Raw genomic sequence first — 15776 nt, 5'->3', positions numbered from 1 at the left:
AAGAAGAAAGAAAGGAAACGCTGCATTTCTCCAGGTGTTTTCTTACAAGAGTTTGTGTTTATACTTGTTTGTGGTTTTTAGTGTTTGTTCGTTTGTTTTTTCTTGGCGCGAATTGTGTCTCTATCTGTAGAAATACAAATACAGAAATAAGAGTTGTGAAAAAAAAAACTAAACAAAGATAATAACAAACCAAACTGTAAAAGAGGTATAGAATAAAGAATGAAGCGGCCTACCACCAAAGGATACTGACAACTACACGCACCTACCTCATAGACGTTCCAGTATGTCTGTATATATATATATATATATAGAGAGAGAGAGAGAGTCAAAAAAAAAAAGACTTACAGCAATAACTTTGTTATGGATAACTTAAAACGGAGTGTAATCATTTCAACAGTGTGTCCAAAACACCAACAAACTACTCATATTACAAAAACATATAATTCCCACTAACATGGACTGTAAGTAATTATACTTGCTTCCAAACCGATTTTATTTCACAGCTATCGTCCATAGAATGAGAAGCACCACTGCCAAGAGATGCCAGAAGGTAAATAGAAACATAATAAGTGATAGAATTGCAGGTAATACAGGTGATACACGCGAAGGACCACTAGTTGATACAGGCAGTCTCTCTTTATAACTGCAGTGATGTCCAACAGAGGATACGTATGCACGTGCTACTTGTTCAGATCGAAGCCATAATACAGTTCCCAAGAGAAAAGGTACTGGTGTATTGGCCATACAGAGTATTACCCCACTATAGTGGAGTCCTATGTGTAGAAAACATAATGTAATAAGGGGAATAAAACAAATACCTAATGCTTTAAGTGTTTCAAACAACATATCAAAAACTCTAAACGCCTCTAACACCTTTAGAGCCAGACAGAAAAGAAAGAAAGAAAAAGAAAAAACCTCAGAGAGTGTATATGGGTGCGTATAAAAGAAAATATAGGGGAAAAGAAAAGGAAAAAGGGATCACAGTTCTTTTTTAAAAGGTGTATTTAACTAAATATATATATATATGTGTGATTGCTTCTCACAAAGTGATACAGAAGACGAACCACAGATGACATCATCAGGGTGATATACATTTCCACCCACCCATACACACACATACACACACAGAAGCACTAAGATAAAAAAAAAAAAGTTATTCAATGAATTGAAATTGGCAGATGGAAAAAAATCCATATAAATGGGAAAGGTAACAAATATGACAGAATACTTCATTACTCAAAACACTTGCGTGTAATGAAAAAGTCAAAGTATAAGCAAAAGGCACCTCTCCTTTTATTTTTGTTTCTTCCTTTTTTTTCTCTCTCTCTCTCTCTCTCTCTCTCTCTCTTAATGTTCCTTTGTTTTTTTTTTTTCTTTTCATTCTCTAATTGTAACAGCACCAACAAAAAAAGCAAACAACAACAACAACAACATGGACAAGCAGAAGAAGGATCATCACCTGAAAGCAATAAAAAATAATAAAAGTTCAAAAATGAAACAGCAGAAAAAAAAAGGCATAAAAAAAGAAAAACAGAGATCCCTCTCTCTCTCTCTCTCCCTTATGCCCGTGCGTTAACTCTATTGTTAACAGGAAGAGGCGGTTTTCGTGCGGTGTAGCAAACACGCCAAAGTAAAAAGAGTAGATCTGCATTCGCCACAATTTCCTCTCTTGTCGCTGTTACACTTTCAATATCAGAGGCTCCCACCATATCATACGCCACCACCATCGCCTTAATGGCCTGAACAACGGCCGCACAGGGATGGAGTGGAAGATTCTCTAATGTCTCATTTGTTACTGGCCAACGTTCTCCACTACGCCATGTTGCCCCAACAGGACGTTTGGATATATTAACAATCAAACGTTTAACTTCTTGGAAACCTTCAAGAAAGACGACAGCGGCGGTGGTGCCACACCGCAATCGATCCTTTATTTGTCGGAAGAGTGGCATATCTGTATATATATTCAATACAATTCCTTTTAATCGGGTCATGACTAGAGCCATTGCCTCTGCGACTGGTAATTGCCGAAGTACACTTGGTGTAAATAAGGCATTGGAAGAGGCTGTAAGACTCTCATCATCTAAATGACTACCACTCACACCAGACACACCTTCTAAGGAGCGACGAAGAGAATCACGGCTTTCAGTGAGTTTTTGCGTCTTTTGAACATCTTCATTAAGACGCTGTTTTTCCTGTTCATATTGTCTACGTAAATGATCTAAACGTTTTTGTAGTTGTAACTTATCAAATATATCGGAATGTGTTTCTTCTGCATGACGAAGTTGTGCCTCTACTTCTTGTACTTCCCGTAAGAGTGCGTCTAGAGCTCTTTTGCGGCAGAAGAGTTGCCAAGTTACAAATCGTCGATATAATATATCACGATAACATTGTTTTTCCTTCGCAGCCGCAAGAGCACGGCGTGAGAGCATAATTCGGCGACGTTCATTCCATCGACGCCAAAGACCAAACACACGACGACGTTCCCGTTCTTCTGTTACTTTTACATAAGCTCCTGCAAATCGTCCAATGTATGTTGTTTTTGATACCCTGTTGTTTACAAGAGATTTACTTGTAGTATTATTATCATTACTACTCATAATAGTAGTAGTAGTAGCAGGAGTAGTAGTAATATTTGAATTTGGTTTACATTGAGTATTGGATGCATACCAACTATCATAGGCCTGTCGCAATACCCGTTGTCTAGACTTTGCTGCGACGAGTGCCAATTTATCAGCTGGTAATTTACCCCGTTGAATACTTCTTTGGCATTTCCAACAGGCAAAATATTTTGCCAAAATAACACCATTAGAGACTCTTTCTAATGTTTTCATTACTTCTTCTTGTTGTCGATGTAACTTGCGACGGGAAATACTATCTCTCCAGCGAGAAATTAATTCTGCAATCCACATTTGATTAGTTACCCGTTCTAATGCGAGGGCAATCAATTGTTTTCTAATACGACTTTGTTCCTTATCATAAAAAGAACACCATGTTGTAAAGTAACGTCGCATTAGTCGAAATTGATATCGTTCTTCTAAATTTAAACATATTTCTTCCTGTTGTCGCCCTCGTAGACGATGGGAACAAACACGCATTCGCCATCTAGAGTAATAACTAAAAAGCAATCGACGTACATGTAAACGAGAGAGTAAAGTACTATACTTTCCTTTACGTTCCACTTCCTTCTGTTTTAATGCCAATGCCTTTTGTTCCCATTCTTTCGCCTCTGCGGAGTCTTGGGAAATAACAGCATTTATATCCTTAATAGATTTCTGTAGAGATTCCTCCAATACATTTCGGTGTCCACACCATACTTTGCTAATTCCATTACTTCCCAATGCCAATACACGCATCGCCTCTACAGTTCCTATACAATGTAAAGATACAACCTCATAAGGTTGATAAGATCCATTGGCATCAATAAAAGCCTCACGGGCTACTTGTTCTACTCCAAAGTCATCATCAGGATTTGCACTCCATCTTTCTACGACTCCATCTACATAAGATACCCATAAACTACGAGATCCCTCATGTGGTACCATATCCCGTACAGCCACTTGAACAGGAACACACTTCAATAATCGACAACTACGCTGAAATGCAAGTCCTGAAGATTGTTCATCACAACGCATATTCCATACATTTACATAACCATCTTCAGCAGCAGAAAAAAGAAGATCTTCCATCACCACCATGGCATTTACACGACTGTTATGACCACGTAAAGTGGCTACTTGTAAACCAGAGGTACAATCCACAGCAAGAATACTACCAGCCATAGAACCACACAAAACAATATTCGCTCCAAAAGCTGTCATGCATGTAAGTGCCTGATGAGTTTCAGAAACCCCAACAATACGTGTAATGGCTTCAAAATTTTTTTCTTCCTTATCCCAGCGAACTAGTGCCATATCCAGTGATCCACTCACCGTCGTTCCATCCATCATCGAACAGAAAGCCACAACAGGAGAGGCGTGAAAATGACCCATCGTTACTTGCGTAACACAGAGATGATCATATACCACTACAGCACCATCACTAAAACCCACCCAAACATGATGTGGTGTAGATAATAGTGCTAATGGTTTGATCGTCTCTTTCTTTTTCGACACCCGTGCAGGGATTTGCACAGATAACTCACCAGAAACACTACTAAATATATCAATGGTACCCAATTCGGAATTCGCTGCCCATATAGATGCACTGGCCTTTACAAGTGCAACACATGCATATGGACCAGTAAGTGTGAAGGGTACATTATGTCGACTCATTTCACTCTTCACTTGAATTCGTGGATCAATATTCACGGAAGCACTCCCAACAGAAGGACTCAACTGCAATGGTGGTACAGTTGGTAGAACCGTAGGTGTTATTGGAGTCGTTGGAGCCCCAGCAGCAGCAGCAACAACAGATGATGATGAATTGCCTGCCATCGCCATATTACCCGTTCGAGTAGTTGTAGATACTCGTGGAGATTTTTTGGATGTATTAAATCGTGTAGATGAACGACCTGGTGTAGATGGACGCGTTAACAGAGATGATTTCTTTCCTGTATCCCCAACTCCTCTTATCGTCGACGCACTAGTAGTAGTAGCGAGATTCACAGACGCGGCTCCTGAAGGAGGTTCCTGTCGTTGAAGTGATATCGTACCGCGAGTAGCACTAATAGGCGTTGAGTTCCGCAAACGAATAGTGGCACGTTCTCGCATATATGCGTTTTCGGCTTTAATGGCTTGTACACGACGATGATTCATCTCAGCCACAGTTTCACGTGTGGTGGAACCCTTGTATGGATTCTTCCAATCTTCTTTTAATCGTGGTGTGGTCATTTTTCTTTTTTTCTCTGTTTGTTTGATTCTTCTTCTTTTTCTTTTTTTTTTCTTTCTCCCACTACCACCCTCTTTATTTACCTACAATGTGTCTGTCCGTCTGTCTGTCTTTCTGAGGATGTATGTATATATATATATCTCCTGCAGTTAATGTTTTCCGTTTTCTTTTTTCTTTCGTGTATTTTTTTTTTTCTCTTCTCTCTGTGTGGTAATAATATCGCCTTTCTTTTTGTTCTTCTTTTCTTGTACCCTTCGTTTCTACTTCGCTGTCGCTATCAGCGCGTTGTATTCTTCTTCTTTTTTTTTTCTTTTTTCTCTTTCTATTTCTATATATGTACGTCCAGCCAACGCATCAAGAGCCGAAACTGTGCAAGCCTTTTTTTTTCTTTTTTCTCCTTCGTATCAGTTGTAATCTACACTAACACTATGGATCACTTATTTTTTTTTTTTTTTTCCTTTCTTTCTAACTTTACTGTGGTTCAATTTAAAAGGAAAAAAAGGAGCATAGAAGAAAAGAAAATAAATGAAAGAAATAAGAAGGATTACTCACACACAAAGAAAGTAGAAGGAAAACGAAAAAAAAAAAAGAAAAAAAACATCCTGCAGAAGTCTACATCAAATAAAAACAATAAAATAACAATAAAAAGCACCGTCAACTAGTTATAATTCATTTTGGTTACCACAAATAAAAAAAAGAAAAAGAAAAAAGAGACATGGTGACACAGAGAGAATAAAAGAGAAATTCTCTGTGTGAGCGAGTTAACACTCACGTATACAGTGGTATTGGTGTAGTGTATACATACAGATAATATAAGCGGGTGGGGAGAGACACCGACTGGAGATGAGAAACACATAAACAAACAAACAAACAAAGGAAAAAGAAGGAATTTACAGTACAGTGAAAATCAATATATATATATATATATATATATATATACCGAACGAGTGAGTGAGTGAATGTATGTATGTGCAAATGACGGTATAGAAACACAGTCATTTTTTTTTTTTTAATCCATGCCTTTTATCTCTTTTTTTTTTTTCCATCAACTCCCCTCTTCAATCCACCCAACCCTCCTTCTCCTACGTTCTCCATCCATTTATCACCATCATCTCTCTGCCAAGTTGTATACAATAGAGATGTATCGTTTTAACAACGTATACACATCTTTTGCGCCTTTTTTTTTCTTGTGTGTGTATGTGTGTGTGTAACGCTCCGCTTCTCTCATTGCTTTCTTCTTTTTTTTTTCTATATATATATAATTTTTCCTCGTAACAACAACACACCCACACACACACACACACTCGGGAATAGGCAAACAAACAATAGATAATCAAAGGCGTGAGAAGAAAATAAAAGAAAAAAAAGGAAAAAATTTCTCTTCACACACAGTAAGCGAGAATCATGATAATAATCTTCTGTTAAAGTTTTCTTCTGGTGAAAAAGGCTGTCATAACTGCCCCAATAAAAGAAAATGGAGACAACAACAAGAAGAATCATCAAACAGCAGCATTAAAATAAAAATAAAAATAAAAAAAAACGTTAGACTCCTTCAAAAGAAAAAAAAAAAAAAGGAAGGGGGGAGGACAATGTCGTGTCTGTGGTTTAAAGAAGCATCTACATACAAACACAGAGATTTCATAGACATATCCACACTTGTCAACCATGTGTACAAATACCTAATTTCCACTTCTATTTACTAATATTCTTTTTTCCCCTATACCTTGGCGTTTTAATTCTGTTATTGTAGTAGTAGTAGTATTAATAGTAATAGTTGTTGTTATCGTTTCTTTTGTGGATGCTTTTCCCTTTCTTTTTTTCTTCTTTCCCCCACATCCGTCTATACATTTTTTTTTAAAAAAAAGAAAAGAAAAGAAAAACAATTCTGTTTTTTTTTTTTTTTTTTTTTTTTTTTTTAATGGTTCTGCTCACCCATTAGAAAATCCCATACTCCGTATCCGCACAGCAAAGAGTGACTTGTCGTACATGCCGCATCGATCGTTTAGAGCCGCTGCGTCTCAAAGAACTTGCAGTGCTACGATGTGATGTATCTACAGATTTATCACCTAATGAGGCTGAGGATTGTTGTCGCAACTTCTCTAGTGAATGTTGTTTTTCATATTCCAAATGATCAAATACAAAAAATGCGGAATTTCGTCTTTCCACATACTTCTCATTATAAAGTATTTCCCATGCCTTCATCGTCGCATCCACAGATTCCACTGTATTTTCCCAGGAAACATCAATATTTTCAAGACCCAGTAACATTAGTGTTTGATAGTACTTTGTATGAGAGGTACGATGTGTATATAAGAGTAATGTAATCCCAATAGTGGGAACCGGATCTAATGTAGGCATCACCGCAATTCCTCCACCGCCTCCTCCACGACGACGACCCGTATTTTCACCATTTCGTCCAAAATAAGAGGGACGTCGAGATACATTTGTTAATCCTTGTCCTCCTCCATAAGGAGGAGGGGCAACACCTGTGGGAAGACTACCATTTCCAGCATTTATAGAGGAATTATTGACAACTCGGCTTAAAACAGATCCTGTTCGTCGTGGAGCTAAAGGGGCTAATACTTCTTTTGTTAATGGACGTGGTAAATAATCATCCGATGTGATAAGGGAGTTATTTTGTAATTCATCCTCGGTTTTTAAAGTATTTCCATCTAGTTGATCTGGTCTTTTAAGACGTTGAATTTGAGCATAGAGAGCGAGATACTTGACATAGCGGGTCCAGTCCATATTGAGTTCCCGTAGTTCACTCTCGTGATCAAGAAAATATTTATTTACATGAAAAAATCCTCTTAACGATTGCGCAAAGCGGTCAGAACCCTGTTCCATAAAATGTGCCGTAATAGAGAGATCAAGCACCGATCGAAGATCTGCATTGGTGTTCATTTGATGTAAACCAGTTGTGTCTAAATCTTCAGTGGGTGGTGCAGCAGGTGCTGAAGATACTTCTATCCCAGTAGTAGTCGTATTATTATTATTATTATTATTATTATTATTATTATTATTATTATTATTATTATTACCATCAGCACCTGCTGCAGCTGTAGTAGTAGTAGCAGTAGTATTATTACCATCAGCACCAGCTGCAGCTGCAGTATTAGTATTATTAGTATTACCATCAGCAGGAGCACTAACAGTATTATAACTAGCAGCTGGATTCGTAAAATCACCAGCAGAACTTGTTGTATCTTCTTGTACACCCCGTCGTTTTACACGTCTTTCCCAAAAATCATATCGCAACCATTGTAAATCTTTCTGTGCTGTACGTACCATCATATTCCACACACGTCTACTTCCCACCATTGCCTCCTTTACTCCATGCGGACGGACTTTCTGTTCTAAGAAAAAGAGTCGGTAGTTGCAACTTAACACCTGACCACAAATCGCTTCGCAATCACTACGGTAACCAAGTGGATCTTGTGTCATTTGAGCATAGTGAAGGGCCATTACATCCGCTGGTGGGATAATAACAACATTGTAATTTGCCGCCTGCATTGTCAGAAAAAAGATATAACGATTAATTACAATCTGAAGCACATCTGAGTTTACGTGTAGCCCCGATTTCTGAGGAGTGCAACATAAATTTTTCTTTTTAGTATTATCATTATTACTATTATTAGTTTGATTCTTGACAGACTTGCTAGTACTACCACCACCAAGCATAGAATTATCTTCATTTTTTTTGTGTGAGAAAAAAAATGGCTCAAGCGGTTGTAATGCGTGTACAGCTTCGGCATAACTATAAACAAGATCGTTATCAAGAGCAAGATCCACTTTAAAATATCCATCCAGTAGCAAATTAATAGTTGTTTGAACAGTATCACCAACAAAAAGTCCTGGTCTAAGTGCTATTCCATTTACGTGACGTAGATTGAGTCCACAAATTTCAATAGGAACTTTAGTGCGATAGGGACTCATGTTATGTACACCTTTCCACACTTCCCAATTAATGGTATGTAAATTGCGCAATTTAGCAATATCAAACCATTCATTACGAGCATTGCGGATGTTTTCTGCAAATGGACATCCAACAATATTAAGTACTTGAAGACTAGCAAAAGAAAAGAGTGTCATATTTGGATCATCCAAGTGTTCATTCTCACTCAAGTCAATGTCAACTAAATTTGTTAATTTATGAAAATATTTTGGTAAAGTTCGAAGATCACAGGCACGAAGTGAAAGTTTCTTTAATGGAATAGGTTGAGGAACAAAGGCAATACATCCAGCACGACTTACCTGACCCATACTTACACGAGTACTACCATATGAGGCGATACTAGTAGCATCATCATTCATGTCTGGTACACTATTGTAAACAGTATTGGTTTGTCCACTTTGAGGTGTATTACGGGATGTTGTCAGTTTACGTACAAGTCGTCCAGCAAGAACGTCAAGTGTTTCCAATGAATTTTCTGCAAGATCAAGATATGATAATTTACGCAATGAAACAATTACTTGTGGAACGGATTTTAGTTGCATACCTCGGAGATGCAATTCTGTTAGAGTAAGTGGTATTTTCTTCCCAAAAAATGAAGAATCCTCAAAGTCAAAGAAATTTGCAGATATATCAAGTGCCTCCAGTGTTGGGATATCCTTCACTCCAGCGGGTAATTCACCCATGAGACCACAATTCGCAATCAAAAGACGGCGCAGTTCTGTTAATCTTCCAAACTGCACCCCGCCTAATTGAAGATTAATATTATCGGAAAGATCCAATTCCTGTAGATGTGCACAATTAAGTAATGGTAGTGGGATGGCGGTGAGTGAGCAGTCCCGCAGTACAAGAGTTGTAAGCGATGGAATACGCGGAAGGACATCTAATGGCCGTGTTTGGTGTCCAAGTGGATTCATACTAGCGTTTAAAAGTTTTAGATTTGGCATTTCCCCCAATACCACTGGTAGTCGTTCAAAGCGGTTGGCGTTGATGTAAAGTTCCTCAATCTCTGGCAGTCGTGTCATTTCCTTTCCGAGTGTGTAGAGTTTATTCTCGGAGAGATGCAGTCTTCGGGCGGTGTGCAGTCCATCGCGGCGGATGAGTTCAACAAACCGCAGGCCAAAGACATCCATGGAGCGGGCGGTGAGATCAACGTCGCCGTGACGACCCACGTGGAGGCCGTTGGCGCCGAAGACACGATCCTTCTCCCGCACCAGCCCAGAGTGCTGGCAACCCATTGGAGAACCCACAGACTATCAAGATAGATAGATAAATAGATAGATAGATAGAGATTGAGAGAAAGATTGAGTAAGTGAGTGAGTGAGAGGGGAGGAATGGAGTTGGGGATGTGTAATGTAAGTGAGTAAATAATGCCGTACCTATGTGTGTGTATGTGATTGTGTGATTGTGTAAGTGTGAGTGTATAGATATATAGATATAGATATAGATATATATAAGAAAGAGAGAGAGAGATAGAAGCTGAAGAAGAAGATATTACTGACAAATATCACCCTTAATGTAGGGTAAAAGATAAAAAAAAACAATAAAAAAAGGACAAGACACACATTAAGGGAAATAATAACAATATGTGTATATACAAATGAAATCACAGAGAAATAAAAAAAATCTCTCGAGTTTTTTTTTTCCTTAATCGTCACTTATTTCATCACTCATGATTATTATTTCTTTCTTTCTTTTTGGCTTTACCTTATAAGATATATATATATATATATATTTCTTTTTACTCGTATAATCTCCACATCTACCAAGACTGTATTAGACTCCAGGTGCAAACATGACCTTCACATCGCCTGTCATAGTTAACGCCCCAGTCTGCCACATCTTCACAACATCCTCCAACACCTCCACACGCATTCGCCGCAGTGCATTCGTGGATGCGCAGAAAACACGATATATTTTATAAGCACTTCCAAACCGTGCGGCAAAGAGAAGTTCACGCAATGAAAGTTCAAAATCCCGTCGTGTATTACTACATGTACTTTTCACCTCCACATAACCCAAAATCTCTGTTGTGGATGCGGATGTTGTATTGTTAGCATGTCCTCTCCTATGAAAAGCCTGTTGATCTCCACCAGTTTGACGAACTAACAATATATCATATGGAGTTCCATGTTCCTCGTGTTCATTCACCCACACCACCTCCACTCCCGGTGGGGCCTCTGCGCGTAATTTCTCCGCAACAAATCGTTCAGCGGCCGTGGCGTAATCGGCGGTGTCACGATGTTCATGTGCAATCATCGCCCCTGCACAACTCTGCGGTCGTCCACCACGGCGTACACGTTTACGGGGATGTAATGATAAGGAAGAATTGATGTGGATATCATCATCCGAGTCATTTTCTGTTTGCTCGGCATCCCTGCGAAGACGGCGTAGAATATCGTGAGCGGAGTCCAGGGCATCACACTTCCACTGTGGGAGAGATCGAATCATGCGGCCACTGTGTTGACCCCACAGTAATACCTTTACTCGCTGTTTGTGGGATTCACTTTCCTGTGAAATACCAGCCAAAGTGGGAGAACCATAAGTATAAGAAGAAGAGGAAGAAGAAGAAACTGTAGAAACCATAGACCGTCCATAATTGCCAAATCCATCTTTGCCAGGAGGGAAATGTTCACGGAAACGTTCAGCCGGAGCCGCTGAAAGTTGCCAAATTTCATCATCACATGAGGAGTATGATGATGGTTTTATCTCCGTTGACTTTGTCCCTTCCAAATTTCCTGTGATGATGGAGGGTGGAGGTATTTCATCAAAATAAAGATCTGCACAACGTAACCATTCTTGTAAGGCACGAGTGACTCCCTGTCGTACTTTATAATCCGCTAATGGTAAAAATAAAGCCGCAATAGCATCTGCCCCAATATAAGGAGCAAAGTCTTCACTTACTCCATAAAGACAATTATGTTGACGTACATAACAGCATCGTAGTGGACGGGTCATTTGATATTCATATCCCTCATATCGTAATACCTCTCGTAAGATTGGATCCTTTGCTAATACAGTACTAGCATGCTCTAGAGATTTTCGTATGTGTGGTTGTACAATTGAATAGTAATGTGGATAATGTGTGCGAAGAAACTCTTGTACACGTGGGGCACATTCTCCAATTTTTTGATGAAACTCTGCACTCTTCGCCGCATTCATAGAACTAAAGGTAACAATCTTTTCTGTACAATCCTCTAACGCTAATAATCCCATTTTGCGTAAAATAGCAGATACCACATAATGTGGTCCTTCCTCTCCTTGTCCTTCTTCTTGTTCTTCTTCATGTGTAAATAGGAGAACAGGCAATGCGGGGGCCCTCTCTGTTTCGGATGCTTGTAAGGCAAATCCACTCAAATTACAATAGTGTGAACCACAGAAGAACAAACCGTCAGCGGCACGTCGCCAACGTCCAGCAAGAGGAAATATATATTCCTTACAACTATTCAAAGGGACGAGATCTACCATTTTCTGTAATGCCTCTTGTGCGATATTATTATTATTATTATTATTATTATTATTATTATTATTAGTATTATTATTATTATTATTATTCTCAGAGAATATGGATGACTCACACTTCTCAATGAGATGAGTATATTGTAGAATGCAAGAACGAACAAACGAACGGAGAAATAATGCCGTTAATGAAGTATTCATTTCTTCTGATGGAGCTGCAAGGCGTCTTCTGCAGGCATGTGCGGCGGCTATCCATGTTTTTACGGTTGGAACAGGAGAAACACCCAATTGATTTACAGTAAATATAAAAAGATCATTTCCAATAAAGTCAATAGATCGATCAAATATATAAGCCTCCTTCTTGTGTTCCATCTTTACATATTCACTATCGTATACAGTATTGTTATTATGCATACAATTCTGAATATTATGTATGGATTTCCAATAAACAGATTCAAAGGTAGCCAACTCACGCACAATAAATTCCCCACTTGAAATCATTTTTAAACGATCTTCTGGTAGTGGAAATATGGGTTCTTTCCTCATTTCCAAAAGTATATCCATTCCTGTTGTTATCTCACTATTAGTAGTAGTAGTATTATTATTATTATCGGCAATAGTACGTAATAAACACCGCAAGGCAGAAACAGAAACACAACTTCCAATCTTAAGTGTACGAAGAATACGAAGGGCTACAAAAGCATCACATTTTACCGGCATTCCCATAAGAGATGCGAGCGATTCCTTATGAACATTATTCATACACTTTTGTATGGTAGGTATCCATTCCTGTAGAAATAATTGTATAGATGTACGTTGAGGGAAATCTTTATCCTGTTCCAGTAATAACAACATCTCATCCATACAAGAAGGGGCAAATAATAATAACTTGTTTAGTCCATTATGTGTAAAATACTCAATGGAAGCCGGAAAGAGTTCAGATGGGGATGCCCAACGCATTACATAGAGAGAAGTATTACTCATATCATTCCCATGATGACGTGATAAACACGGTATCCATGCGATATTATGTAAACTCTTTATTATCATTTCTATTCCTGTAGATATTTTCGTTTCTGTGGACTCACACCATACAGCTAAAAGCCACCAGTAAAGAAGAAGCATACGAAGAGCCATACGGCATTCATCTACACTATTATTACTCATACCTCTTCTTCTTTCTCTTTCTCTTTCTCTTATGGTTGTGGATTCCATTAATAATCCTGTTGTTGTTGTTGTTGTTGGGGCTTTATTGTTAGAATACTGTTGAAGCTGATCTTTCACTAGTTGTAAAAGAAAACCATCGACAAACCAATCTTCTGAAACTTGCAATAATACACCGTTACTTTCAAGAGCATTTAATACCAAACGTTTATCCTCCTCTTCCTCTTTCTGTTTATGAAGTATTGATCCATATATACCAGAGAAGAGTTTCGTACCATCTATCATTATTAAAGAATCCCCTTTTTCCATGGATTTGTTGGGATCCAGAATAAAATGTAATGGATGAAATTTAAGTAAATCTTCACAGTTATTGGAACCGGTTAAGAGAACACGTCCACGCAGTCCTCCTTTTATAGCGGATAATGGTAATAATGATTTTGTTCCTACAAGAGGTAAAAACAATAAATCTGACATTCCCAAATCTATACACTGAAGTAGTAAACGACTAGGAGTAGAAGTATGAGATTCAATATTATTACTATTATTAATATTACTAATAGTAGTAGTATTAATATTGGTACTGTTATTACAGTTCTTCTTCTTATCATTATTATTATTATTATCATCGGAGTTATTTGCAAGGATAGAGTAAAAGGCATACAACTGTGTAGGTGCCTCTTTATGAGAGAAAAGATTCAAAAGAGTTCCCAAATCCATAGAAAATAAATCTTTTGAACTCTTCATAGTTCCATTAGGCTGCAGTATTTCACTATTCCTTCTTAACTGTGGTAATAACTGCAATGCAGATTCCTTAAATCTGGAAAAATTATCACACATTGCACGGCAAGAGATATCATCCGCTGTATACATAACAGCTAAACAACGTATAATGGATAAAATATTTTCAAATGGAATTGAATTTATACAACTTGATAACACCATAGATGATGATGATGATGATTCTACTGTATCTTTGCATGCCTGATTTATCATCTCCTCTTGTGGTTTCTGTTGTTGTTGGACCACAAGTGTAGATGGTTCATCTATTATGATTTCTGTTGGTTCACCCACTATGGTTCCACGTCTACGTTTTCTCGCATGTACACTACGATCCATTACCATCATGTTTGGCATTCCAATAGCCGGCGGTAATGCTGTTGGCATTGATGTTATTGTGTTTATTGTTGTTGGGATAACTGACCCGAGTGAAATATCATGAATAGCAGAAGTAGAAGAAAATGAAGAACTCACTGTATTCTCCTCCTTCTTCTTATTCTCCTCCTTTACTACTACTACAGTTGAATGAATAGATGTAGTCTTTCCATCATCACATGGAGAATCCCCTTTCTTACTGTGTAGAGTGCCATATAAACATAATCCCCCACTCGGCCCATCATCATAAGAACTCCATAAAGAAGATGGAATAAAATCTAATTTTTCCTCCGCTTCTTCCGTTGAGGCCCGTACCATAAATGGTATTCGCTGAGAAGATAATGATGATAATGATGGTAATAATTCCTCTCCCACTTCAGACTTCTTCAACATACAAGCAGAAAATATAGAAAGAGAGGTACGTTGAATAAACTCTCCATATCGTTCAAATGTCTGTGTATTTGTTTTCTGCAATTGTGAAAAGAAGGCGGACATTCTTCCCACTTCCTGCCGTACAAACTGCAGGAGCCATGGGAAGTGTTGAATGTGAATTCCCAATCGCATCGTTGTGTAGATCCCATCTTTATACCGTCGAGCAAAGGAGCGAACGGCATCACTGGCATCTCCTCCACTGGCCAATAAACTCTGCGCATGTGGGTCGAAGAGTAAAAACTGCATAAAATCAATACTCTTCACAGGCGCAATCTTCACATTGGAATGAATATTAAAAGCCTGTTGAACTACCGGTAAGGCAGTCAACGAGTTTCCAAGTCCAAGTTCCACATAAGAAGCCACATGTTCTGCTAAACAGATTTCACATTCCAATTCATATATCGTCACGACTGGACGAGTGGCCACGGCACTTTGAATAAATGCGGTGAGTCGAGATTGAAGAACCGCCACAGAGGCGAGCGATGGGATTTGTTTAATCGCGAAGGGCAATCCATCCGGAAATGGGGATTGACCGGCATTATTATAAAACCGTGTGTAGATCTTGTTAAGTATATACTCTACGGTGAGTGGAGGTCCTTGCGGTGAGTGGTGGCGACTAGAGAGCAGTTCCTTCACATACGCATCAATTGTCTCCACCGACAACAGTTGATGCCGTCTAGGCTGCTGTTCATCCATAAAGCTGGAAAAGAAGAAAAAAAAAGAAAAAAAGAAAAAAAAGAAAAAAAATATATCTACATACATATACATGTATATATATATATATATATAT

The 15776-nt window shown here is 38.4% G+C and overlaps 4 protein-coding genes across 4 annotated transcripts; all 4 read right to left on the bottom strand.

Moving 5' to 3' along the window:
• Positions 1 to 492: 492 nt before the first annotated feature.
• TM35_000361930 (uncharacterized protein) lies at positions 493 to 846 on the bottom strand (the record flags this gene model as incomplete). The annotated part of the gene is made up of 1 exon (XM_029029378.1): positions 493 to 846. The coding sequence occupies one exon, from the start codon at positions 844 to 846 to the stop codon at positions 493 to 495; it is 354 nt and encodes a 117-aa protein (XP_028879399.1).
• Positions 847 to 1559: 713 nt separating this feature from the next.
• Positions 1560 to 4829, bottom strand: TM35_000361920 (uncharacterized protein; the record flags this gene model as incomplete). The annotated part of the gene is made up of 1 exon (XM_029029377.1): positions 1560 to 4829. The coding sequence occupies one exon, from the start codon at positions 4827 to 4829 to the stop codon at positions 1560 to 1562; it is 3270 nt and encodes a 1089-aa protein (XP_028879398.1).
• A 1933-nt stretch (positions 4830 to 6762) lies between these two features.
• On the bottom strand, positions 6763 to 10017 carry TM35_000361910 (lipoprotein; the record flags this gene model as incomplete). Its single annotated transcript, XM_029029376.1, has 1 exon — positions 6763 to 10017. The coding sequence occupies one exon, from the start codon at positions 10015 to 10017 to the stop codon at positions 6763 to 6765; it is 3255 nt and encodes a 1084-aa protein (XP_028879397.1).
• A 538-nt stretch (positions 10018 to 10555) lies between these two features.
• TM35_000361900 (uncharacterized protein) lies at positions 10556 to 15682 on the bottom strand (the record flags this gene model as incomplete). Its single annotated transcript, XM_029029375.1, has 1 exon — positions 10556 to 15682. One exon carries the CDS (start codon positions 15680 to 15682, stop codon positions 10556 to 10558), a length of 5127 nt encoding a protein of 1708 aa, XP_028879396.1.
• Positions 15683 to 15776: the final 94 nt, after the last annotated feature.

This window comes from Trypanosoma theileri (genome assembly GCF_002087225.1).
Source record: "Trypanosoma theileri isolate Edinburgh chromosome Unknown TM35_Tth_36_V1, whole genome shotgun sequence".
Lineage (NCBI taxonomy): Eukaryota > Euglenozoa > Kinetoplastea > Trypanosomatida > Trypanosomatidae > Trypanosoma > Trypanosoma theileri.
Note: the sequence above shows the minus strand (reverse complement) of the source record. Positions and strands in the feature narration are given on the sequence as shown.